This window comes from Lacerta agilis, chromosome 11 (assembly GCF_009819535.1).
Source record: "Lacerta agilis isolate rLacAgi1 chromosome 11, rLacAgi1.pri, whole genome shotgun sequence".
Classification (NCBI taxonomy): Eukaryota; Metazoa; Chordata; class Lepidosauria; order Squamata; family Lacertidae; genus Lacerta; species Lacerta agilis.
This window is the reverse complement of record NC_046322.1, coordinates 26,897,006-26,923,488: the sequence shown is the minus strand read 5'-3', so window position 1 is coordinate 26,923,488 and position 26,483 is coordinate 26,897,006. Positions and strand designations below refer to the sequence as shown.

At 41.4% G+C, this 26,483-nt stretch overlaps 1 protein-coding gene across 2 annotated transcripts in view; it reads right to left on the bottom strand.

The window, feature by feature from the left end:
* ARSB (arylsulfatase B) overlaps positions 1–26,483 on the bottom strand; it is a 66,165-nt gene that overhangs the window by 30,543 nt on the left and 9,139 nt on the right. The window contains exons 2-5 of one of the 2 annotated variants that reach the window (XM_033164169.1): positions 23,257–23,443; positions 19,921–20,111; positions 17,853–18,060; positions 142–385 (exon numbers count right to left, since the gene is read on the bottom strand). In XM_033164169.1, the coding sequence (XP_033020060.1) occupies positions 142–385; positions 17,853–18,060; positions 19,921–20,111; positions 23,257–23,443 (830 nt within the window). The remainder of the gene's footprint in view (positions 1–141; positions 386–17,852; positions 18,061–19,920; positions 20,112–23,256; positions 23,444–26,483) is intronic. The other variant, XM_033164170.1, reaches the window with a different exon arrangement.

Sequence of the window (26,483 nt, the reverse complement as noted above, 5' to 3'; positions counted from 1 at the left end):
AAGAAAATCCAACCACATTTTAAAAGACATTTACTTAAAACAACAACAACATGGCAAACGAGGATTTTGGCCCCAGCAACATCTTGGTTGCCTATAATGCACCATGGGGGGGATGTAATGTCCTACTAAAACAGAAGTTACCTGATTGTTCTCCATACATCAAAACCATCTAAAGGCTTTGTGCCATTCGTAGACCCTCCAGCGAGCTTCACCAGGGTTGGCAGCCAATCAGAAATGTGGATAAGGTCATGACTTTCCACTCCCTTCCGTTTCAGTAAAGGACTTGCAACAAATCCAGCTCCTCTCACTCCGCCTTCCCACAGTGTCCATTTTCTTCCTCTTAATGGCCAGTTATTTCCACCTGCCAGTGTTTGGCCCCCATTATCTGAAACATATTAAGCGGTAAGTATGAAGAAACCCTGTTGTTGTTGTTTAAAAAAGTTTTATACACCTCCTTCATTGGAGTTTTTAAAGGGGAGGTTGGACGGCCACCTGTCATGGCTGCGTTAGTAGAGATTCTTGCACTGTAGCTAGTTGGACTTCCAACTCTACAATTCTATAATTCTATGATTCAGATGGTATCAGTAGCAAACGGTGGTGTGCGGTGGCAGTGTTTATTCGACCTCCTGACAGATGGGTCACTGTTGTTTACTGGGAGGAAGAATGGAAAGACCATGGCAGTGTGGACCAGGTCAGCACTGTGCAAACACACTTGCAGAACCAATATGGTGCTCCAGGTGTGTGTTTGCGCAGTGTCAACCTCATTGCTGCATTGCCCCCCCTTTCTCTCAGTAAACATCAGTGACCCTGCTGCTGGGTGGTCAGGCAAGCACCATTGCCCCACACCAACATCTGCTACAGGGTTGTAGTTTTTTTATTAGATAACATTTCATAGCTAACATATCAGACTAACATTTATAAGCAGGGTGTAGAGGACTGTATCTTAATAAGGAGTGCTCATACTTTAGTGGCAGAGAACAAGAACTGGCAACTCAAGTTAAAGTGTCAGGTAACAAGTACTGGGGGAAATTCCTGATTGACTTTGGAGACCCACTGCCAATCAGAGTAGACAATGTTGGGTGGACCAATGACCTTCCTCAGCGTATGCATTACAACTATCATCATCACCATTATACTAATTTATTCATTACACTTATATACCTCTTTTTCCTCCAAGGTCTCCCCTCCCCATTTAATCTTCACAACAACCCTGTGAGGTAGGTCAGGCTGAGAAACAGTGACTGGCCCAAGGGCACCCAGCAAGTTTCATGGTTGAGTGGGGATTCAAACTCTGGTCTCCCAGGTCATAGTCAAACACTCTCACTGTTACATCACACTGGTTCTTATCTTATGCATAATTTGAATGATTTCACTTTGAAATGTGTATTTATTAAAAGAAAATTTTCACTTCCGAGATCCCAGCACTCCCATCTTTTTATAAGGGATCCTGTTAAGGGATCTTATTCACTTGTGATATACCTCCCACTGGGAGAGAATTCTACCTGCTTCTGGCTCTTCACTGCTCTGCTTTCAAGTTTTATAAACATCAGTAAATACAGTTTCCCTTTGTTAATGGAGAAAAATCATACAGTAATGAAGTGTTCTGTTGCAATTTAATGCTCATTAAACAGAGAGAGTAAACACCAATATTATTTTGTTCTGAAGTGGGTGGGTTGTGAGCAGGGCTGCAATGTTTGATCAACTGATTGATTAATCAATTTTAAAATCTTTTAATTGACTGAAAAGGTGTTCCTAATTCACTGGGCAGCAGACATAGCTATACATTTTAAAAACCTATTATTTATGTGACTACTTATGAATGTGCAGGTTTTGAGCATCATTTAAAACAAACATTCCCATTCTCTCTAACGCAGGAGAAATGCCTCTTCTGTGGTAACACCCAGTGTGGCTTATATAGGTACATACATTGTCTATACAAAAAGGCTGGATCCAGAGCTGCCTTTCTGCAAATCATCAGCGGCCTAAGGCCTTGGGCCTAGCAACCTTCAGGATCCTAGGCACCATCATTATGTCACAAAGGAGAAAGAAATCCTCTAAGAACATCCTCTTTACTTTACTGCCTTGTGTATGAAATCCAGAAAATAAGCACAGAAAGACGCCTTTGAGATTCTTCTACCATTTCCAGGATTTGATCTACAAGAGGTGGTGCTCTCTGAACCAAAAATATAGAAATGGAAGACCTAGTCCTGGATCTCCATCACCTTGCCAAGTTTGGCAAGTAATGAATGTGTAGCTCGTTCTGTGGGTAGAACATATTTTTGATAATACTATTTTGCAGGTTCACTTCTTCAACATGTAATCTTGCAACCTAAATGTTGGCTTCCAGGACCTGACAACTATATTGATCAGTGCTTCAGCTACAGATTTGTACTATAACCATGCAAGAAGTAGAACATGGCTTATTTCTGACCAGTTTTCTAGACATCCTTGGCAATATGTGAGTCCACCAGACATCCTGGATCGTCCTGAAACTTTAAACTCATGATGAGATTGGAGTCCAGGGCCAAAGGATTAACAATATCAAAGTCATTTCAGGCAAAATGATTGATAATGTTTCAGTCCTATCAGCTTTATTGTAATGCAAGGGTAAGAAACCATTTTCAGGATAACAGCCTCATTAATATTCTTGTTTTCTCATCACTTGATGATTCTGAGCTGAGTGAGCAAGCCACCTCCATTGAAAAGGATTGTGCCTGATATCGAGTGATATGAAAAATCTGGTGGTGGTGATTTGATGACTGACACACATGTATGAGCCATTATGTGACATGTCCAGCCACTGAGTTAAAAACAAGTATGGGTAAACCAATCAGCAGTAGTTTGATAGACCAGTCTACAAAAGTAAGTGTCTTGCAGGTTCTGATCCAGTGTCTGCAACATTTGCAGTGGATCTCCATTGAGGCAGAAGCTGCTCATTCACCTTTATGAAAATGAAATACATTGGGTTGTATCCAGACTGAGTTAGCAGCACTTGGATCCCATTTAAATCAATGTGAAAAAACACACACCTCCATTTCCATTTATTTTATTTTATTTTAAATATTATTATTAAGGATTTTCTTGTTTTACAAAGGTATATGCAATGTCTCTCTCGTATTTTTCCATGTAACATTTTTACACATCAGTTTCATTAGTTGAGACATTAGGAAGAAAAGGGGGTGGGGGCAGGATGGAGAGATGGGTTGGGTGGGGTGGTAATGTTTTTACTTTACTTAATATAAGTAGTGTTTGGTGTTAGCATCGTTTGTGCAGGTTCTCTGTTGTTCGCTTGTGCTCCTTTGGTGGTGAGAGATGTCAGGATTGGCATAGGGTATGATTGTTCATTTGTGGTTGGCTGTGGTGGTCTTTGGTTTCCTGTGTGAGTGGGGTCAATGAGTGTTTTTGATCAGGTTAGCCATATTGATTTGTATGCTGTTGGTAGATTTTTGTCATTGTCTTTTTGGGCTGTGTGTGTGATGAAGGGGAACCATGCCGGGGTGAAGGCATCTTCTTCTATTTGTCCCCGTGTCAGTTTCAGCTTACTGGTTAGTTTTTCTAGTAGGGCTGTTTCCCATACTACTTGGTACCATTGGGCCATGCTTACTTCTGACAGGTCTCTGCAGTGTCTGGTTATGATGTTTCTGGCTGCTGAGAGTAGGTGGGTTATGAGTTCTTTGTGGTGTAAGTGGGCATTGTTGTCTTGGAAGATGTTTAGTAAGACCAGTTCTGGGGAGATTTCTAGCACTTGCTTGGTTATCTTACCTATTTCTCATATGATTGTTGTCCAGAATCGTTGGATTTGGGGACAATCCCTCCATTTCCATTTATTTCAGTGAGAATGAAATGCAACTGACATGCCTGTGGCTTAGTTAACATGCTTGCAGAAAGGTCCAAGGTCTATTTCATGACATCGGCAGACAAGGAAAAGCTCCTGTGTCAAACCTTAGCAAGCTGCTGTCAGTTAGCACAGCCAGTACGGAGGTAGACGGACCAATGAACTTACTTAGTACAGTGCAGATTCCTAGGCTATTGGAAATGCGCGTGGGGGGGGGGAGGTCTGTGTGCCCAAGAATGCTGAACATGGCCCCAAAGTTGATTGTGCTTAATGGCATTTCAGGGCTTGAAGGAAGTGCAAGTGTATCTGAAGCGCTAAGTACATTAACAGGACAGATAAACACGAACAATTTCATTACGCTTTGTAAACCAGATTGACATAATTCCTTTTGATGTGGCTCCTTAGATCTATGGGAGATTAACCAATTTGTACTTCAGGCACTCGTGCCAGTCCCAAACATTTTCACCTCACACAAGCATATAAAGGGAGGGGGAAACCTCCTAAGTGTGTCCTACACACGTGATTACTAAATGCATAACTGCAATTAAAGACAGAGTGGACACTTCTGCAATGGAGCTCCATTCTTCTGAGCTGCAATCAGCAGCTGGATTGGAAATCCAAGTCAGCTGATTTTCCTGATGATTAGAAGAAAAATACCGGACATGTAGAAGGCTGCCTGATGGAATTACCTCCGAAGTCTGCATAACTAAAATAATACAGTGATCAACTTTATCCCATTCCAGTTCCCTTTTCTTATTTCTTTTGTTTCCTCCAAATCGAGGGAAACAGTCCATATGGCAAACTTTTGTGCACATAATTAAATTATGTGCACTGCTTGTAGGAAGCTTCTTCCATACTTCTCTCCAATCTTCACCTAAGAGCAACAGATTTCTTTTCATTTCCTCTACAACAAGGCACTGAAAGTGGGAACTCAGGCAGTTTATGTAAAATTTTGGCTGAAAAAATCATTATTCATGAACTTTGGACAGATGTTTCTCATGTCCCTAGAACTGCTTCAGAATTGCTTTATTAGTATAAGGTTTTTGAGAATCAGGACCTTGATTCAATTTTAGCCTTGCTAAAGATCTTATATGAATCAATAAAGCAGAAAAGTAGCCCCATTTCTGATCAGTTCCATCTGAAGACTTGCCAGATATCCTGGTACAGTGTGAGCCCATGAAGCTACAGACAAGACAATGATAACTAGTATAAACTGGCTTATCAGCATGAACATCTTTTAAGAACTGCAAGGCAGCAAAATAATGAATGCTTGACCTAGAATAAACCAACATTACTAAATCAGCAAGAATTTGAAGAGCTCATGAAAGAAACTTTGTGCTTTCTTCCTATGATCCAGTGTCATGTGCATACATGGATATCACAACAAGCTAAGAATATTCAGAGGTACATATTTAAAATCGGGGGTCTTAAAAACCACAAACTAGAATTGTAAAATTGGTTTTTAAACTGGGTTGCAGACTGTTTCTTTCTCTTAAACACGCACACACACACACGCACACACCCATACATGAAGTCAAAAGGAAGTTCTTTTCTATAATAATTGCTGGTGGTCAAGATGCCATTAGCTGGGTAATCACCTTGATATTTTACACTACATTCAAGATGACAGGCCATAATAAAATGCCAATGAGAGCAGGTAAGAAAGCTTCAAAGGTGTCTTAGAGAACGTGAAGCATGCCTGCTCACATTAGGAAAAGGAGCCATGCTTAGCTAGGTCACTGTTGTGTATACTGACATAATCCCCATGAATCCCTCATTGTGTGCCCCTGAAGTAATTTGATCCTATTCCCTGTTATTTGAAATACAAATAGCTTACAATTCTAAGCTTCTCTTCACAATGGTGGATGAACAAAAAGCAAAAGCAAGTGTTAATTAACCTATAAAGTAAATCCAAATACCGAAGTCAAGAAAAGCTTAGTCTGGGTAGCTGCATCATGTAAATGAAGCAAGATTGCTTAACCACTTATTAAATGTATTCTGTCCATCTCTATTCTAGATGTAAGGATTGCCTTTGCTGGATCTTGGCAAGATCCATTTTAGCCTAACATTAGCTTTTCCATAAGTAAAAATTAAAAAAATAAAAAAAATAAAAAAAATTCCTTCCAGTAGCACCTTAGAGGCCAACTAAGTTTGTTCTTGGTTTGGCTTTCGTGTGCATGCACACTTCTTCAGATACACTTTCCATAAGTAGTCAAAGATACAGATCAACAAAGTTATACACTTGGCATGACTGTGACCATTGTTGTTTTTTGACCCTGGAATCTGGTAACACTGGAAATGTACCGCCACTGAATACAGCTGCTCCACTAAGCTAACAACCATTGGAAGACCCTTCAAAGATTTGCCTAGCACAGGGATGGGGAAACCTGTAACCTTTCATTTGTTGTTGGGACTATGGGTACCATCAGCCCAGCCAGCAAGGCCAGTGGGCAGAGATGATGAGAATTGTAGTCCAGTAACACCTGGAGAATCACAGGTGATCTAGCCCTTTTATAAGAAGCCACAAACTGAATCATTTTGTGTGCAGACAGGCTTTTGATTCAGCGGATGCCTTTGCTAACAGAAGAAGGAAGTAATATCTCTGTGCCCCCTGGAAATCTGCTCCAGAGATCTGAAGAAGGAATCTCCAGGAACTCCTCTACTGTTAGTGGAGCACTCCACTAGATCAAAGACTCCTCAGCTAACAGAAGGAGCCAGTGTGGTGTAGTGGTTAAGAGTGGTAGACTCATAATCTGGGGAACCGGGTTCGTGTCTCCGCTCCTCCAAATGCAGCTGCTGGGTGAACTTGGGCTAGTCACACTTCTCTGAAGTCTCTCAGCCCCACTCACCTCACAGAGTGTTTGTTGTGGGGGAGGAAGGGAAAGGAGAATGTGAGCCGCTTTGAGACTCCTTCGGGTAGTGAAAAGCGGGATATCAAATCCAAACTCTTCTCTTCTCTTCTTCTTCTTCCCTTTGTAGAACAGAACAGGTAGATACTACAACCCCATCTACATAACCAAGCAACCATCACCCTGTTTAGAAGTAGGGCAAGGGTCAGCAAACTTTTTCACCAGGGGGCCGGTCCACTGTCCCTCAGACCTTGTTGGGGGCAGGACTATATTGGGGTGTGTGTGTGAACGAATTCCTATGTCCCACAAATAACCCAGAGGTGCATTTTAAGTAAAAACACACATTCTACTCATGTAAAAACACGCTGATTCCCAGACCGTCCGCGGGCCAGATTTAGAAGGCGATTGGGCCAGATCCGGCCCCCGGGCCTTAGTTTGCCTACCCATGATGTAGGGCTTGGTTTGGATTGTAGGAGTCCCTCTCAGTACAAATAATTATTAGTAAATGACCTTCAAATCCTCCCAACTTTACACTACTGTGTTGACTATTGTGTCAATTAAACTTAGTGGAGAGCATGAACGTACTTATGGGTTGTTTCTCCCCTCCCCAACTTATCTCCGAGTTCCTGTTTTAATATGGAACCAAACCAAGAAGCCTTCTCATTTTAATAAACACAGCAACAGAAGTAATAAAAAATTGATTTCTTCTACTTCGAGCTATTCCAAGAATAAGAGATGCTGACACATGATTTCTGTCACCTGAGAGTAATTCAGTATGGACTATGTGCACACAATGTTCAGAGGAAAATAAAATATGATGAATAATAATCATGCTAACTCAAGAGAGCTGACTTTTTCAATTATAATAGCAGCTACGGTAAGGTTACTCTGCTCTGGAAAATAGCAAGCCTCCTCCTCAAAACATTCCTTAACGTGCTCCTGAGATAAAAATGAACAGTCTGCAGGATTAACAAAAGGATGCATGTATCTCAGCCTTAAACACATAGCCTAGGAAGAACCAGTGAGTAAAATAATGAGGTTTGTAGCAACTCCAAATACCACCACATCCACTATATGCATTTCTCTATAACTGTAAAAATAAGCTCCCACATATGTGCGAAATATATTTTCCAAATGCAACCTTGTTTTCCTTCTGTCACATTCTTGCACAAGGTCTTGAACAAAGCAAATGGCTGTCCCACATAGTTAAGCTTGTTTTTGTTTTAATGTAGAATATCTGCAGATGCCAACCATTTTCTTGGAAGGAAGATCCACCGGTTTCACTGGAACTTGCTTCAGTGCAAGTTTATTTAGGAACGTAGCCAAAAACCTGTGTCTACTGAATGGAATACTGAATTCCGAGGGTCAAAACCTGCTAAAATGTGGCTGGAACATTTATGTGTTCTTATTCAGAGAAGGAAGTTTATTTTGAATGCCCCGTTTGGGCATCCCCTTATGCCTTTTGAAGCAGTGTGTTCTTTTGGAACAGGATCTACTCATCTGAGGGGTTTTTTTTAAGTTAAGGACCTAATTGAGATGTATATTTGTAATGCCTTCAAAAGGGCCATGGAGGAAATGAGGCCATTATTGCTGCACTTTCCCAGATGTTGTGTAAGAACTTCAGAAAGCCGAATCTCACAATCTTAACACACTCTAAGCTGCGTGGAAAACACTTTTACAGTCAGAAATTCAAAATCTACTGAAGTAGAGGCGTAAGAGGGATTATGATCAAGACTGACGCATATGAGGGAGGCTGCTTTTAAACATCATTATAGACAACAGAAGGTTTTCCCCTATTTTTTTTTCCAGGAAAAAAACAAAAACAAAAAACAAACACAAGATCTTGAGGAAATGAGCAGGGATTCCTAGTAAGGTTGCCAGCTATATGAGAATGCTGCACTTACTTCCAAGAATACGCTCTCTAGCACAGCGGCACTGTGAGGGAGAGAGGAAATGATCTATGCATATTAACGCTTTGTGTCTGCCTTTCTTGTTTGGGGACTGCTGCATTTGGTCACCCAGATTACCTTGCTCTCCTCTTTCCTCCTCAGTTTATTTGAGGTGGCCGGCTGTGGCTGCACTTTGTCGCTTATCTTGCACAAAATAAACAGAACAATCTGGAGCTAATTTAAGCGGTTTACCATATCAGGATATGGCTGGGAAAGGCTTTAAGGCAGGGAGCGGGGAGGGAGGGCTCAAGGCGAACAATAGCTCTGTGAAGCTGAACAGCAGTGAGCACAGGAAGGCTCTGCAGACAGCCTGGCAGACAGCTGTCAGCCATTCCAATAACAATCCCTGCAGCCAATGAAAACTGGCCAGCATCTAAAGCCCCCAAACCAACCCAGGAACACCAACAATAAAAACAAAGGATTAAACATTTCAGCATTAGTGGCATGAGTGACATGGCTGAAGCTCAGTGTCAGGGAATTGCTCCGCTGCTAGTGTGGTGCTGTTTTTCTCCTGCAACGATTCTCAAATAAAGAGCAGCTGTAATTACAGTACCATATCTTGCAAAGCACAGGCCAAAACCCAAGGAAGTGGCTTTATTTAGTGTGAACTATAACTCCAGCCAGCTGATCAGACCTATTTGCATCTGCTTTCCCAATCAGTTCCCTTCTCTGATGCCAGGAGTGGCATGTATGTATGTATGTACATATGGATTTAACCCATCTCTAAACAACAGGATAACATAAAATGAGAAATTTAATCCACGTGGTCAAATTTTCTACAGCGGACCACGACAGGAAAACAACAGATCAATGTTGTTGGTCCAAAATTTATTATTCTCTTGTATGACTCCAAGTATAATATTGGGCAGCACATTCTACTTTATTATTCCAAATAGCTATGAAATGGCACAATTTCTCCATAAAACAATTATCCACCCGCCTGCCTCCTTTGGTCACACACACACACACACACACACACAATCTCTAAGTCTTCTAACAGCCAGTGATGGGGGGATGGGTTTATTTTCCCTATTTCTAGTTTATGGCTATTCGTGCTGCTATTAACAAATGGATAATCATTTCCATCTCTTCACAAAGAACTACATAACTCACAAAAAAACAGAACAATGCAGCCAATGGACCTAGTGGTAAAACATAACCCATCATATAATTGATTTTTATAAAGGATTTAATTCTAAAAAAATTATAATCTTGGAACTTCAACAAATATGATCTATATACGTTCCTGGAACACTGTAGCTCCAACAGTCGTCTCCTGTATAAATTTTGCTCAGCCTAAGTGGGTTTGGAAAACCTTGTTAATTGTCACCAGAACAGTATCCATGATGTTTCTTCATTATTTGGCCAAAGCTTGCTTTATGAAATTTACTTTGCTTTATGACAGTAGGTAAGAGTAGTAGTAGCTGTTGTTGTTGTTGTGATGGATTTGTTCCTGCCTACATAGGTCCGCACCCCCCCCCCCAATGTAGTGGGGCATTGAAGTGAGCTCCTTCTTACAAACCTTCTGCAAGCAGGAAGTCCTCTAACAGGAAGTCCATTACAAAAAAGAAGGGAGGATGCAACATTCAGATACAGCCTACTTTTACAGGCTTCTGTGTACAAAGATCTCAGCTCACACTGGGGGTTCCATGCACAATGAGATTAATTGGTTTTAGCTAGTAATGGTCCGTTATCTATGAAATTTCTAACAATGAAGGTATTTTTGATACTACTTCTAAAGTATTCCATATATCAACTGAATTAAGAACATAATAGCTCAGTTGGTAGAGCATAGATCAGCCAGTACAGCATGAGACTCTTAATCTCAGAGTTGTGGGTTCGAACCCCACGTTGGGAAAAAGATTCCTGCATTGCAGATGGTTGAACCAGATGTCCCTCACGGTCCCTACCAAAGCTACAATTATGATTCTATAAGAGCAGTGCTGCTGTGTCAGGCCAGTGACCCACCTAGTCCAGTATCCTGTTCTCACACAAGCCCATGGAAAAACTACAAGCACAACCTGAGCACAACAGCACTCTCGAATTCTGATCTATAAACGCGGCTTATCTTAAACATTTGTGATGCTCCTTGAATGTTGGTGAGAAATTGTTGTTGTTAATGATAGTGAGAAATGTTGAAGTGCTTCCACTTTGCAACACATTGCTTCAAATCAAGCTACTGCATGAAAAAGGACATGCTTTGAGAGGTGAGACCCACTGACCTTTGAGAGGTGAGACCCACTGACCTTGGCTGGAACCAAATGCCACTTGGTTTTCTCCTACCCTATCCCAGAAGCGCTTTCTTTTGCGCTGTTCCACTTGGTCCTTATGCAACCTTAACGCAACAGGTGGAAATCACTGGTCCCTGGGTATGCTTCATTTCTTATTTCCTCCTTTTATCATGTAACTTATATGGCAATCTGTTATATAAATGTAGCAAATCAGTGAATGAATAAATGAAGCTCCCTAACTATTCAGGCACTTGCAGTCATCTTTCTACTTTTGCATCACACACACCCCCCCCGACCATACCAAAATCTCATGGGTGTCTAACCTGGCTGGTCCACCACAGAGCTCTACTAGTGTGCTGTTTATATTAATCATCTATGAAAGCAAAGCAGAAGGCTTGGGAGTTAACATTTGTTCCTTGTTTTGCCAATTCAGTAGAGCAGGGGTCAGCAAACTTTTTCAGCAGGGGGCCAGTCCACTGTCCCTCAGACCTTGTGGGGGGGCCAGACTATATTTTGAAGGGGGGGAAATGAACGAATTCCTATGCCCCACAAATAACCCAGAGAGGCATCTTAAATAAAAGGACATATTCTACTCATGTAAAAACATGTTGATTCTCGGACTGTCCGCGGGCCAGATTTAGAAGGCGATTGGGCCAGATCCGGCCCCCGGGCCTTAGTTTGCCTACCCATGCATTAGAGTCTTTCAGAATGTGCTAACAGTTTTTAGCTGTTTTTAGGATGGGCAAGACTTGCTGGGGTGGGTGGGTGGGTGGCGGCTTTGACAAGATGGCAAAAGCAGAGTTGAGAGGAAATCTCAGCTGAAAGCTAACCTTGGGACATGTAAAGTCCATTCCACCAGGATATTCCTGTAGCACTGGACAATACCTTGCACAGCAGGGAACCAGACTGGATTGGATTAGTATTGTTCAACCCTCAAGTAGATTGTGTCTCCATAAACTTAAAAGGATTTTAAACAATCTTTGTAGCCTGCCAAATTTTTGCAAGTTCTAAAAGATGTGTAGGGCAGATGGTTAAGTACAGAGCAGAGAGAAGCATATCCTCATAATAAAGCTGTGTATTGTGGATGTGTGAAAGCCATCTTTTCATTTTCACATACATTACACATACATATACATATATGTATGTCGCTGTTGCATATTTGGAACATTTATCTGCAAAAGCATATATGCAATCCTAACAAAATGCATCTAAATACTGTAACTACTGTGGTATCACATGCACATTTCACATCATTATATTCATTCAAAAGCTCAGATCTCTTTCTCTGAATCATGTGGCTTTTTGTTGCATGGGTATCATAGCAATATTCTCAATGGACTTGTTCAGGACACATAATCACAGATTTGAACATAGGAGTTTTTGAAGAAGAACACTCCAAGGCTTTTGATGGACTTTGATAGAATTGCCAAGAAGCCAAATATACCCACTACAAAGATCTACACCACCTAGAAGCTATGGTTAGTTATTTATCCCACCCTCCAAAAGCATTTATATACCCATCAGTTGTTCCTATTGGCTGTTAAGGAGCATATGTTGCCCTATGTGTTAGCACAGGCTTCCTCAACCTCGGCCCTCCAGATGTTTTGAGACTACAATTCCCAGCATTCCTGACCACTGGTCCTGCTAGCTAGGGATCATGGGAGTTGTAGGCCAAAAACATCTGGAGGGCCGAGGTTGAAGAAGCCTGTGTTAGCACCACACTGTAGTGGCCAGATCGTTGCATCCCATGCCTCTGCTTCTACATGCAAGTACATGCAGGAAAGTAGACATTCATGGCACCTTTTCACATGCCAATCCATCTAGGTGTGAAGCAAGCCCTACATGTTAGCCTGGTTTATAATGATAAAATTGTATTGCTTTCATTAAAGAATAAGAAATAAAGAGCGGGCTGTGTGTGTGCCTATCAACCTTTTGCTTGTTTATCACAAGTAGTTTGTGACATTGTTTGTGACATTGTGCACAGACGTGGGTACCAGTGCGCCTTGGCTGAAGCCAAGGGACCTGATTAATCAAACAAGAGCACACAATCAGCTTTTGAGCAGCGGTGACAGATCGGCTTGTACCATGTCAAGAAAAAGACAGGCTATTAATTAACTAGAAAATCATTTGTCGGTTTTAAGATCTCAGCAGGCTTGTCACAAGTCCTAACATTTCACTGTCTCATTCTGCACCATTTACGGAACCTGTGAAATTATGCAGAACACCAAAAGGTGAAGCTGTTTCCATACAGGAGAAAAACAAAATAGCTTCTCAGGGAATTTTAAAAACATTTAGAAACTAAGGTATCCTTGTAGAAGGATATGCCAAATGTAGTATTTATTAATACAACTGACATATTACAGAGGTGGTGGCCAGAATTCTATAGTTACGGTAATAAAGAACGTGACAGACATATTTACTAAACATATATCTGAAACACATTTACTTGGAAGAGTCCAAGTTTCCATTTCAGTGTAAGTTACTTCGGAACAAACATTTTTAGCGGCCTAACTACACATTACACAGACATGCATGTAATGAAACCTCAAATACCCTTATACCCTTTCTTCAGCTAGGGATCAAAACTGATTTTGAGGAATGGAGTGATTAGGAGCAAAGAAGCAGTGTGTGGGGATGGGGAGGGGTGTTTATCCTTTTTTCCTATCTGTTGTTTCCCTGGTCTACAGAACCTCATTCCTAAATGAACAAATAGGGGATCATATCTGCACATACTGAGGCCCTAATCATCTATTTCAGGGGTGGCCAACTCCCAAGAGACTGCGATCTACTCACAGAGTTAAAAACTGGCAGTGATCTACCCCCTTTTGGGGGGTTTAGGTCAAATTTGCTGAGCTTTTTTTTAGGGGAGCCAAAGTTGTTGAGCTTCTTTGGGGGGAGCCACTGATCTATCAGTGATCTACCACAGATGTCCAGTAGATCATGATCTACTTGTTGGATGTGCCCGATCTATTTGATGAAGTTTAAGCTTACAGGAACGCCTAACCTCCAGTAGGGTGGAGACACCTATCAAGCCAAAATGGATCTAGATGGTTTTCTGACTGTTCCGGGTAAGTCTCCATTGCCTCAAAAGTCCTGGTTGATCTCTGGATTAGAGAAACAACTTGAACAGATGACACAATTGCTCCTGAGAGCATCCTCTTTCTGTGGATGAAGGCACATTTTGGTTTTCCAAGGAGCTCAGGGCAATGAAGCAACAGCTATGGTGCCTAGAGTGAAGGTGGGTGGACGCACTCGAAATTGGCAAAGGTAGAGCTCCTATTAAGCCCTGCAGATCAGATTGAGGGGGTGCCAGGCTCCATTGGTGGGAAAAGGGGGAAAATCTCATTGCACAAACAGACCTCGCTTCATAGACGCAACGAGTTAGTTGAAGCCCACCCACAATTTTGTTCCAAACAATGTTGGGCAGCAACCGAGCAGAATCAGACAGCATTTATTTTTTTCTTTTAAGTAGAGAAGAAGAGCCTTGATGGATCAGACCAAGGGCAAATATCATACTGAAGATGAATTTGCATCCGCAGAAGCCTGGTGCATATGTAACAGTAAACCAGAATTAAACCAAGTATGGCTTGCCGGAAATGAGCAAGCATGCTGGTGTATACTGTTCAAATCACACATACCCTATACCTTTTGCCATGTCAGGAAAAAAACAAAACCAGACCAACGGCTTAGCATTCCATGCGAACCGTGGTTTGTTACTGGTTTGCCCTTGTGGTTGTCTGGAGAGAAACAAGACACAAGGGCTAGTTTGCATGTACAGTGGTACCTCCAGTTGCGGATGGGATCCATTCTGGAGCTCTGGTCGGATCCTGAGGTTTCTTCAACCGGAGGGACCACTTCTGCACATGTGCGTGGGGCGGTAGACCGCTTCTGTGCATGTGTGGTGAAACCCGGAAAAATACTTCTGGGTTTGCCGCATTCGGATCCTGAAGGATACACAACCAGAGGTGTGCGTATCCAGAGGTACCACTGTAATACTAAGTCAGCACTCTCATGTGTTTCCTCCCAGTGCAACAAAGGGAAAAGGAGGAGGGCAGAGACAGTATGAGTCGCATGTACTAGTGTGCTTGCTCATTCCTGGTAATCCATACTCTGGCTTACTGTTATGTACAAACATGGCCAATAAGTAATATGTCAATATATTAATATCAACCAACCAGCAGAAAGAGGCACACTGCAGCTGGAATCCCTCTGTGGAAAAAAGGAACCATCTGACGAGTCTGAACTATCTATATTAGGAACAATAAAAGGGAGACTAAATATGTCAAGAATTATAGAGGGTGGTGCTGATATGGAATGTCTGAAACATTTAGTTATTAAAAAGGCATGAGGCTGAGGACTGGACTGAAGCAGGGGGCAAGTCTACAAGCAGCTCTTCTGTACACTTCAGCTTGGATGAAGCATTTAGAACCAGCTGCCAAAGATAGCAATAAAAGCATGTCATTTTTTCCCATTATTAGTTTTTAAATTGTGTGGGTGAATCCTTCCAGTCCTTATGAAAGGGGAGGATTAATAGTATTTACTACAGCTATGCAGCCTCTATGAAAGCTCCAATTCATAGCTCAACCAAGCAAGTTGATTTCTGACCTCTGGCATTCCCATTGAACTGGACTCTTGAACTTATGCACCGAACAATTTAAGACTCTGTGTGTTTGTGTGTGTGTGTGTGTGTGTGTGTGTGTGCTGTCTATAATCACTTGCAGAACGGGCCTCTCTATACTCCCACTGATGCCAGACATTTAACAAATACATCAAAGACCTACACTGTGCACAAGCAGCTCAAGGTATGTATCTGTGAAGACCGCTGTCCTCAGTTTGAACTCCAAAGCTCCTCCCCAGTCACACATATTAAGAATCAATTCATCATTTCAAATCTTAATCTGGTTGCATAGGATCTGTAGAACACTGCAGTTCTCTCTAGGGGCAAACAATATGGATCTTTGTAGGGTCCCAGGCATACGCCAACAAATTGCTGGCTGGTAATGAATGAAATGGAAACTCAGCCTCATTCTGCAAAACAGTGATGCCCCCCCCCCACTATATTTACACACAGTAACATTTTAGTGTCTTTACACCAAAGCAGCTAAAGGCTTGGCTTGTACCTGTTGTCCCCTGAAATTTGCACATTAAACTACTTACATTCTTATATGTTGTTTTAAAACAATGCCACCATAATTTTATTAAACCTTTTGTTATACTGATATCATTCAGCTGAAATTGAACCAATTCAGGATTAGACTCATGCATAATTCACTATATTATTTATTTAGATTAATAGCCCACCCAAACCCGAGTGGAGTTTTTTAAGAGGAGTAAAAAACAAAGAGGACTCAGAGCAAAATAAAAAAAAAAAGTTCCTTTTCCAACTTATCTCTGAACTCCAAAGGCCATCTCAAAGAGTAGGCTATGTTTCAGAAAGATGCCCAGATATTAGTTTTCATACTGGAACAACGTGGAAAAGTAGGTTCTATGGCTCTATCAGATCCCAATTCATAACTTTCCTCAACCATAAGGTGACTGTAAGATACCCACAGTCTCTCAGCCACAGTCACACAATCCCCTGCAATATGGAGACAATCACGCTAGCCTTTCACAGATGGCTACTGTGACAACAACCCTGTGAGGTAAAAGGTGGGCTGAGACATAGCGACTGCCTCAAGGTAACGCAGTGAGCTTCACAGTTGAGTGGGGATTGGGGAATTTGGGTTCGGCAGTCCTAGCCGGACACTAGTCTAATCGTTATACCGCATCAGCTCATGTTGTCCACAGGACCAAATTACTCTCTGGCATTTCCACCTACAGAAGAAGGCCAAACACAAACACTCTCCAGGATGCCAAATAGGAACAGGATGTTGATTAGTTTGTAGCAGCCGTTGCCGGAGGGGGGCGTACACAGATTGTTTTGTTTGCTGCCCTTGGGAGGAACACTGTGACAAAGGCTGAAAACTCCTAGTGTTAGCGGTAAAAAATGGGCTCTACTTTGAACCAAAGGGAAGTAATCACAATGCACCGTGGAAATAAATTAGTATGTGGGCTCCATCAAACATCACTCTCACAAGAGAAGCCCTACTTCGCATCTTATGGCGCCCTCTTGTGGCAATGATCAGGTACAACAGAGACACCCTTCCCCATAATTTTATTTTTGTGCCTGGAACAGGTAAGTCTGTTGAATTTCTGACAATCAAGACACTGTTAAGCCTCTGTTAGGCGGAAGCCCCACTTATTGCTTCCCATACTTTCTGGTATTTAGCACTATAATATTTGACTACATGGGTACACATTAAGAAGCCACGACAAACAGCAGGCTAAGGGCCAAGCTCAGTGGCACAGACAGCACCTGCTTGGCATGCAGATGGCCCCAGGCTCAATCTGCAGCATCTGTGCGAGCCTCACACAAGGAGGCAGCTCCCCACTTCAGAACTCCTCCCCCCCCCCACTCCAGCACACAGAAACTGCCACTGCAATTTTGGCTACAAGTAGGATTAATTGCAGTAGTATTTATCAATGTAAATGCTGCAAATTGCCCTATCGTATCAAGACTGCAACAAAGCAAAAAAAACTTGGGTCTTTTTTCCCCAGGTGTTGTACAAAGTAAATAAGAAGCACATGTGTTCTTTGGTTGCAGGGTCTCACCAATGCAGCCTTAGCTCTGGACTGCTTTTCTTCTCAAGGGGTCACCAACGTGGTGCCCACAAATCTTTCCTAGCCACCTCCAACTGCCCCTGCTGACAGAAGCATTCTGCTGTAGCCAACAGAATGGGTAGCTGTGTGTTAGGATTTCAGGGACGGTTTATTAAGAGTTTTACTCTCATTTTTTTTGTCGGGGGGTTACATTCCTTACACAGATACCAAGTTAAGTCTTCAGCATTCTTTCCCAACCCCAATCTCCATTTTCCCTGCTAGATAATCAGCTTAATAGCCGATAGAAAATTGCCAATAATATGTGCATATATCTAATTGTTAATCTTACCTGTAGAAAATATTAGAACCGTGTTGTCCCAAAGGCCATACTTCTTCAGGGCTGCTGTGACATTTCCCACAGCTTCATCCATAATGGACACCATTCCCGCATATTTGCGTCTCTTATTGTCCTTGATAAAAGAATATGGCTCTGTGTATTTCTCAGGTACTTGAAGAGGCTCGTGGACTGATTGCAGAGCAAGGTAGAGAAAGAGAGGCTGTTGCAAAAAAGGCACAACACCAAAAAAAAGGGACCACATCATTAAATGCCATAATCAGCATCCTGGCTGATAAGCTTCCAGCTGCAACTACTGGCTTCCTTCCTGCCTTCTGTCTTCAGTTCTCAAGGATAAAATAATATTTAATTGAAGACATCCCCATTTTTATGATGTTGCCAGACTCCATTGGCCCCAGCCAGAATGGCCAGCAGTCAAGGATGATGAGACCTGCAGTCCAACAACATCTGGAGGGCCATAAGCTGATCTAGCTCCAGGCAGACCTTCAAATTCAATTTTTGCTTTCATTAGGGAAATCTAGCAATATTTAAGAGCAGGGCACACCAGTAATTGGGTCAGACATGCTACATTAGTGTGCGGGACAGGGAATACCATTTGTGTAATCTGCCTGAGACATCTTTTAAAGATGAAACTTTCTTTTCTCAGTTTTTCCTGGGCCACTAAGGCTGGACTTCTCCCTGTTTGTACCTTATTGTATTGTATTGCATCTTTGATTTCTTTTTTTGTGGTTTATATTGCTAGTTTTTACTGCTTATTGCTTTGAGATGTTTAACATTAAGAGGTTTAGATGAATATTTAATAATAATGTTAATATTTATCATTACAGTGGTATCTTGGTTCTCATACTTAATCCGTTCTGGAAGTCCGTTCCAAAACCAAAGTGTTCCAAAACCAAGGCGCGCTTTCCCATAGAAAGTAATGCAACACTATCTATTGAGACCATTGATCCATAAAATGAAAGCAATAATCAATGTACTGTACTATTAAATAAATAAGACAGTATTGTAGATGATAAAAAAAAAAATTCTTACCAGTACTGATAGTCATTGTTTGGATGGGGGGCTTTTATCCATTTCCGCAGTCACACAATCAATCAATCAATCCATCAGTAGCTGAACTGGGTTCCACACAGTCACAAAAACAAAGTAACCGAAAAAGCCTCAAAAACAAAAACGCAAATTAAATAGCAAAAACGAAAGTGCCAAACTTGGAAGTCTGTTTGACTTCCGAAATGTTCGAAAACCAAGGCGCAGCTTCTGATTGGTGCAGGTGCCCCGGAAACAACAGCCGAAAGCCACATTGGATGTTCGGCTTCCGAAAAATGTTCCAAAAACTTCCAGGTTTTCGGCGTTTGAGAACCAAGGCGCTTGAGAACCAAGGTACCACTGTACTGATATTTAATAATATCTAATTGATCACCCGGTTTTAAAATGTATTGATATTAATAATATCAATGCAATATTAATAATAACATATATGGTTTTCTACCAAGGTTTTCTACCAAGGACGTAAAGGCAGTATATATAAGGTTCTTCCAACTTTATCTCCACACCAACCTTAGGTAATGAGATACCTTTGCAGGTGAAGTCGGTCCCACTGAGTTAAAGGGGGTTGTTTACCAGACAACCATGTATAGGATTGCAGCCATAGTGACGGCCACAGGGAGCCAGTGAATGAAGAAGGAACTGAACCAATGCAACCATCAAGCACAACACTATTCACTGCATCACACTGGCAGCCAGAGGCACTGGTACAGGTTTTGCCGCCGAGATTTAAACAAACTAATATTACAGTATTTTGAAGCTGCTCTATCAAATTTCTCATACAAGGAGCAGAAAAACCGAAGAAAATGTTCGAGAAACTGAATTCAGTTTCTTTCTGAACTATTTTGTAGGACAGCCCAGCCAATGTCTCCCCCCTAATATGTTGTTAAATTCCTGATTATGAACTTCCGACTATAATGGGACTAAGAACAGGTAGCTGCACCAAAGCGTCTGATCATAAATGCATCAAAATGTATTATTTCCAACTTTATATTTTAAGAAAGAGAGAGAATTGTACCTTCTCAGTCTGGTGATTAGCTATAAGATCTACTGCTCTTTTTGCAAACACATTAGTAGAGTACATGTCTTCAAATCCATCTGCAACTTCTTCTCCCTCTCGAAAATCAAGAGCACATCGAGTTACGTTCTTCGCTTCGATGGCCACACAGCGCTTGTGAGAATAGTAATCTTCACTTCCAAGAAGGTAACCTAAAAGAGAGAGAGAGATTAATTCTCTCTTTTTATGTATTCAATAAATTTATGTATTCATTACATTTCTCTTCCCACCCTTCCTCTCAAAGGAGCACCAAGGAAACAAAGTGTTTAAACAATACATATTTAAAACATTAGCAAACAAATACAAAACATTTAAAAACTTTTAGAGTATCTAAACCATATAAAAACAATCACATACCCTCAAAGCTGCAAATTTCATGGTTGCCATGGTCAGTAACCTTCAGCCTGGACAAACAGGAATGTTTTTAAATTTATACTGAATGCCAATAATGAGGGAGGGAGACATGCCTCACAATGGAGGGCATTCCACAAACAGGAAACCACCACCAAGAAATCAACAGAGAATCATGCCTGTGACAATTTCAGTAGGAGAGTCTTTAAAAAGCAGAATGGCAGTAAGATTCGTAGCTCCCTTTGCAAGTCAGTAAAAAGGAGGAATTCACCTGGTCTGGTACACCTGGGGGAGGGGGCGGAATAGCAGGACTAAATAGGGTTGTTTTTATAAAACAAGTCAACAATTCATTTGGCAAACTCTCTCATCCCCACCATTAAAAAACTAAAAACAAAAACCATTAACATCTGCTTCCATGCTTGCATGGTTAATAGGAGTCCAATGGTGCTTTTAAATTGGCAAGTGCATGAGAGATTTTGAAACTGAAATTATGGAATGCCAAAGATGAAAAGCCACGGCAGCCAAGATAGTTTATAAAACAAAACAAAACAAAAAACCCTATAATAATTATTGCAGCTGAAGATAGAATTACTAAGCTATTTTATATGTTGCAAAGAGTATTTTTCATGCAAGCTATTCAAACATTTCCAATCTCCTGCTGACACCAACTGGTGAGTTAGACAGTCTCTCCAGAATAAAGGATGCCCATTTCCAAACAGAACAGAAGAATTTCCAAATAAAATCCTTCCACAGCTAGCTTACCACGAATTAGTGCCGTTTAACAGACACAAATACACAAATCAGAGTTGACACCAATGGATAATAAGAGTTAATAGGCAACTCCTCCGGTTTGCAGTCACACCGAGGAAACAAAAGTCCTATATTTCTTTATTATATTTAACAAAATGTTTATGCCACTTGATTTTAAATAATTTAGAGATTTTATTACAAACAAAAAGCAGAATTATCAATAAAAGGTAGGCAAAAAACAGATATCAACATTCAAAAGATAATTAAAATTCGCAGTGTACCAATGCCATGATATAGCATGGGTTAAACCCTCAGTTACCTAAACATGGCGTTTGAAGTTTCCAATTTTTTATTATTTTTTCTGGAATTGCACCTGACAACATTGAAACAACATTGTGTAAGGAGCTTGTGTTAACTGTGAAAAGTGCACATTTCTATACAGAAGGGAAAATCCTACAATGCATTTTATCGTCTTTCAAAATTGTATTGGGGGAACCCCTCAATTTGACCATTATGGCTACTGTACCCAAGTCAGTCTTTCCTAGTCTTTGCAGGGTTCGGATCCTACCATCTTAAATTCCTTCACCCAGCTCTATTATCAGTTTGCAATCAACGTGTGACATCCAGTGTTGCAGAAGGAGACATCTGCTTATGCAAAGGGGCTTGCCCTTCTCCTCTTCCTCCTGCCCCCATGCTCCTACAATAGATTTTTAGGGCCTGCAGGAGGCTGAAGGTGGGGCAGGGAGGAATCTGGTCCACTAACTGAGTCTCTTCTGCTGGATTCTGATGTGAAGGTATGGCCCTGGGGACCTGAGCCCCAAGGCTTTTGCACCATGCCCAGACATCTCCTACCTCTTCCCCTTTTAAAAAAACTTAATTTTGTGGTTTTTAACTTGCTTATTAAGCAATTTTCCCTGACAGTCCGCCTAAATCTATACATATAAATTAGCATCTGCAAATGTTATGCAAATTTGTGTCACGGTCCTATGCCTTTAGCCTTTTAAGGATTTAGCAATGTCCTTGGCTGGATTGCACCCAAGATTTTCATTATAATTCATAACTCGTATGCATGGCCATCCATAATAGTAAAATGATGGAACAAACCAAGAACAAAGACACATGGTCCCCGAAGACAGCCAACAAGAGCCAAGTGAGAAGCAGGCAACTTCTGCTCCATTTTGGCATTTTATGTACAAGCATGTGACAATATTGTTTCTGGGAGACAGAGACATTTCCTGTACTATAAATGTGTTCCACACACATTTTCGCTTATTTCGGAATGGAAGGCAGAAGAAAAATCAAGTCTATTCAGTATTTCATACATTCCACACATTTACATTGTATGCTTTCATTTTTCTTATGTGAGTTTCAGGGAGTTTCATTTCACTCAATCCACCATACAGAACTCATCATTTCAACTCATCCCATCCAACGCTTCACATCTAGAAAATTCCATGCCACGGAGAGGTTATAAGTTGGACATAACTTAGTGATAGAACACAAGCTCTAATTCCCCAGCTTATGTTTTCTGAGTTCTTCAGCTGCGATTCTTCTTCTGGTATCTGGTATCGCAGATACAAATCAGTGGCGCAAGTCAATGCCTCCATGGTCACAAGAGGCCACTGCAACAACTTTTGAGAAATCATATCTTAGAGGCATAATAAGGTGACATCCCTGATGCATCGAACTTCTGTACTCGGTAGAAATTAGCACCTTATGCATTTGTCCTCCTCACGCAGTTACACCATCCCCCAAAGCCTCCATAGCAGCTTCCCCCAATCTGGTACCATCCAAGTGTATTCAACTACAGCTGCCATCATCCTGGCCCAATGACTGGCCATGCTCCTAGATGGGCTAATTGGGATTTGGAGCCCAAAACATCTGGAAGCCACCAGGTTGGGAAATGCTGCTTTAAGGAAAATGTCAGCCATGATGGCTAAGTTATACCTCTGATGCCTCTGAGTTGAGTGCCAGTTGCTGGGACTCACCAGTGGGGAGACCGCTGTTGTGCTCAGGTCCTGTTTTCAGGCTTTCCACAGATATCTGGTTGGCCACTGTGAGAACAGGATGCTGGACTAGATCAGCCACTGGGATGAACCAGCAGACTCATCTCATGTCGTTATTAAGCCAGAACAAATTACGGAATGCTGGAGCATCCAATGAAAACAAAGGAGGAATAAAGTAAATGTCACTTACCAAAGTAAGTATCAAATCCTCTTCGGGTTGGAAGGCATTCTTTTTTGTACATTCCTAAATGCCACTTTCCCACCATGTGGGTAACATATCCTGCCTCTTTAAGTAGCTCAGGCAGGAGTTTTTCATCCAGTGGGACACAGCTGGGCTGACACGGCCAAATTATTTCATGCTGTAAACCTGTATGGATCTAATGAAAACAAGTGTACCTTACACATTGGTTACAGCATTATTTTCTGATGCTCAGGGCAGCGCTATCTGCAAAGCAATACGTTCATATTTAGAGGAAAACAAATCTAACATTCCCAGATCAATAATGAAACTTTAAATACATCACATCTTAGAAATACTGAAAAATAAGCAGCACTGTGTGCAGGGTGGGAAATCACTTAAATGTAATTGGTGTACATTTGAACCCAAATGAAAGGAAGCAAAATACAGGACTGCCATGTCTATCAGATAGGAGTTATGGGGGAAAGGTACCTGGTGCGGCTTGAAAACAGAGCTGTCACCCAACTGAAGGATACTCAACAGTGCTATTCTAATAAATGTTTTCTTAGAAGCAAGCTCCACTGTGCTCAGTGGGCCTTACTGCCTGGTCAGTTTCCTCATGGAGGACCACAATATCTCAAGGACTGCCTCTCTCCATATGAACGAACCCAGACCCTGGATTCTGGAATCACCATATGAGACCCTTCTTCAAGTGCCTCCTCCATGAGAGGTCCAGAGGGTAGCAACTCAAGAATAGGACTTTCCTGTGGTGGCTCTCCACTTGTGGAATGCTCTCCCCAGGGAGGCTCACCAGGCGCCTTTATTAGGGGAGAGGGGGGTACATTTCAACATGGGGCACCTTTCAACAACTGGAATATCTGACTTCTAATACTGCACAATGATTGGCCAATATGCCAGCCAATAAGCTTTTAGTATGAGTAACTGCTGACATTTAGTTTTCAGCCATTTCTTTTTACAACTGTTGTGTTACTCAGTGGATCAAGTTCTAACACCCCAAAAGTGAAAATGAAACTTTGATTTTGAAACAGTTAATCAACCAGTAATCCTTTAATCAGGTAATTTATATTTATTCACCTAATAGTTTATTTAATTATGCTTCTAAATACACTATCAATAAGTCACAAGTATTTTTCTAAAATGGTTGACAATACTTTAACCAAAATGGCTGCACCAGGGGCAGATTTCAACAGAGCTTAGGGGGGTACATTTCAACAGTGTTGAAAGGTGCCCCTTACCATTTTTCAGTTAAGTAATTATGAAAATTGACTTGTAATTTTTTAGATCAACACCTAGCTTGGATTAAAAAGTTTCAGGATAATTTTAGGCTACAGTTTATGGCTACATGAAGCATGATAAGCCTATAACAGTCTATAGTAGGACTATTAGGGCTAATCAGGGTTGTTACATTTAAAACACTCAACTTCGTTTTGTTAGGCCTACTGTTGCTTTAAATAGAATTTATAAACAAAGAACTCATTAGAAGCATAAATAAAATCTTTTTTCCTCTTAAAATTTTAATAATCACTTAAAATATTCAAGACAATTTATTATTTGTTTTTGAATTAAAAAAGTATAAATTTAGGAGATTTGAAAAGTTTAAGATGTTACTTTCCATACAGTTTAAGACATGTATTTTAATATTAAGATCCTAATAATTAAAATGCTTAGCCCCATTATTTTGGCTCTTTCAGATTATGTCAGGGAATTGTCCCCGCTGCAGCGCAAGGTGGTGGAAGGGCTCTCTGGATGCTACAGAGAGCCCCAGTCCCACCTTGCCAGCAGCTCCTCCTCTGGTAGCGAGAGGAGCGGTGAGACGTCCAGCGAGGAGGGGCAGAGTTCACAGGGGAAAGGGAGTAGAAGCTCTGGGGATGCAAGAGAGTCCCAGCACTCCCACAGTCCCGAGGGCGATACAGGGGGAACGCAGTTACCGTTGTCCCAAAGACGTCGTGGGGTGAAAAGAAAGGATGGAAGGCGGGGTTTTCGTATACCGAAACTCTTTTGTTGGGGTCAGAACCGGAAGGGGCCATTCCCAGATTCTGACACCGCTTGATACAGACATGAACTTTTTAGCTCTGCACTGTACATAGTTTGCACAATAAAATCTTTAAAGGAAACAGCGGAGTTCTGACTGCTTACTCATGAGCAACTAACTGAGAACCTTACAGCAATCCAGGAATCACCGCAGTTATATAATAATAACTATATTATTTTGTGAATGAAGTTTATTTTGGTAAAATGTATGAAATTAGTAGATTTTTTCCTATTGTTGAAATGTACCCCACCTCCCGTTGATAACTGCCCCCCGGGAGGGGCAGATTTCAACAAAGTACATGCTTCATTAAAAATGTAAAATTTGGTATTTTGCCTTTGTCTAGAAACTATGGCAAAAATTGAGAGGATACCTCGAGTATCAATTTAGTTAATGGTACTTAGAACTTTAGTTTTTAAAGCAGTATTACTTCACAAATAATTCTTAAGTAAAAATTGTTGAAAGGTGCCCCCCTCTCCCCTACATATCTTTAGGCACAGGATGCTAGACTAGATGGACCTTTGGCCTGATTCAGAGGGCTCCTCCTCTGATTAAGGCCTTCTGCTTGCACATTTGTGCTTCTCCCTACCCCTTCTCCAATGTGTGCTGACTGAAATTGGCCCCGAGGGGGTCTGGAGAACCTCCAGAACAGCACACGGAAGGAAATGGGGGTTCATTCTGTCTGGCAAGCTGATATGCTTGTGCAGATGGAACATCAGTAATTGTGCAATGTTGACTTGCTGTGTTGTTTTTAAACACTCAATTGGGAGCCTCCCAGAGTGGGTGGGGAAACTCAGCCAGATGGGCAGGGTATGTATGTATGTATGCATGTATAAATATATTATTATTATTATTATTATTACACCCAATGAGCACATAAGGGTACGAATGTCTGCATAGACTGGGGCCCACAGAAAGTTACTCAACCTCAGGAAAACCTTTGCAGCCCGAAGGTTGGATCCAGAATTTGCCCACCCTTTGCAGGCCACTGTTGACAGGTGGGCAAGGCCACTCACAGATCAATCACCTGGCATCATATGACAACAGGCAATTCTAATTTCAAGCTGGTGGCAGGCACAGGTTTCTCTCAGATCTTAGTACTGTAATGCTTATTGCTAAGATGGGAGACAATAGATCCCTTATCTCCAACTTGGCCCTTAGTGCTTAGAGATGACAGAGCTTTACTTCT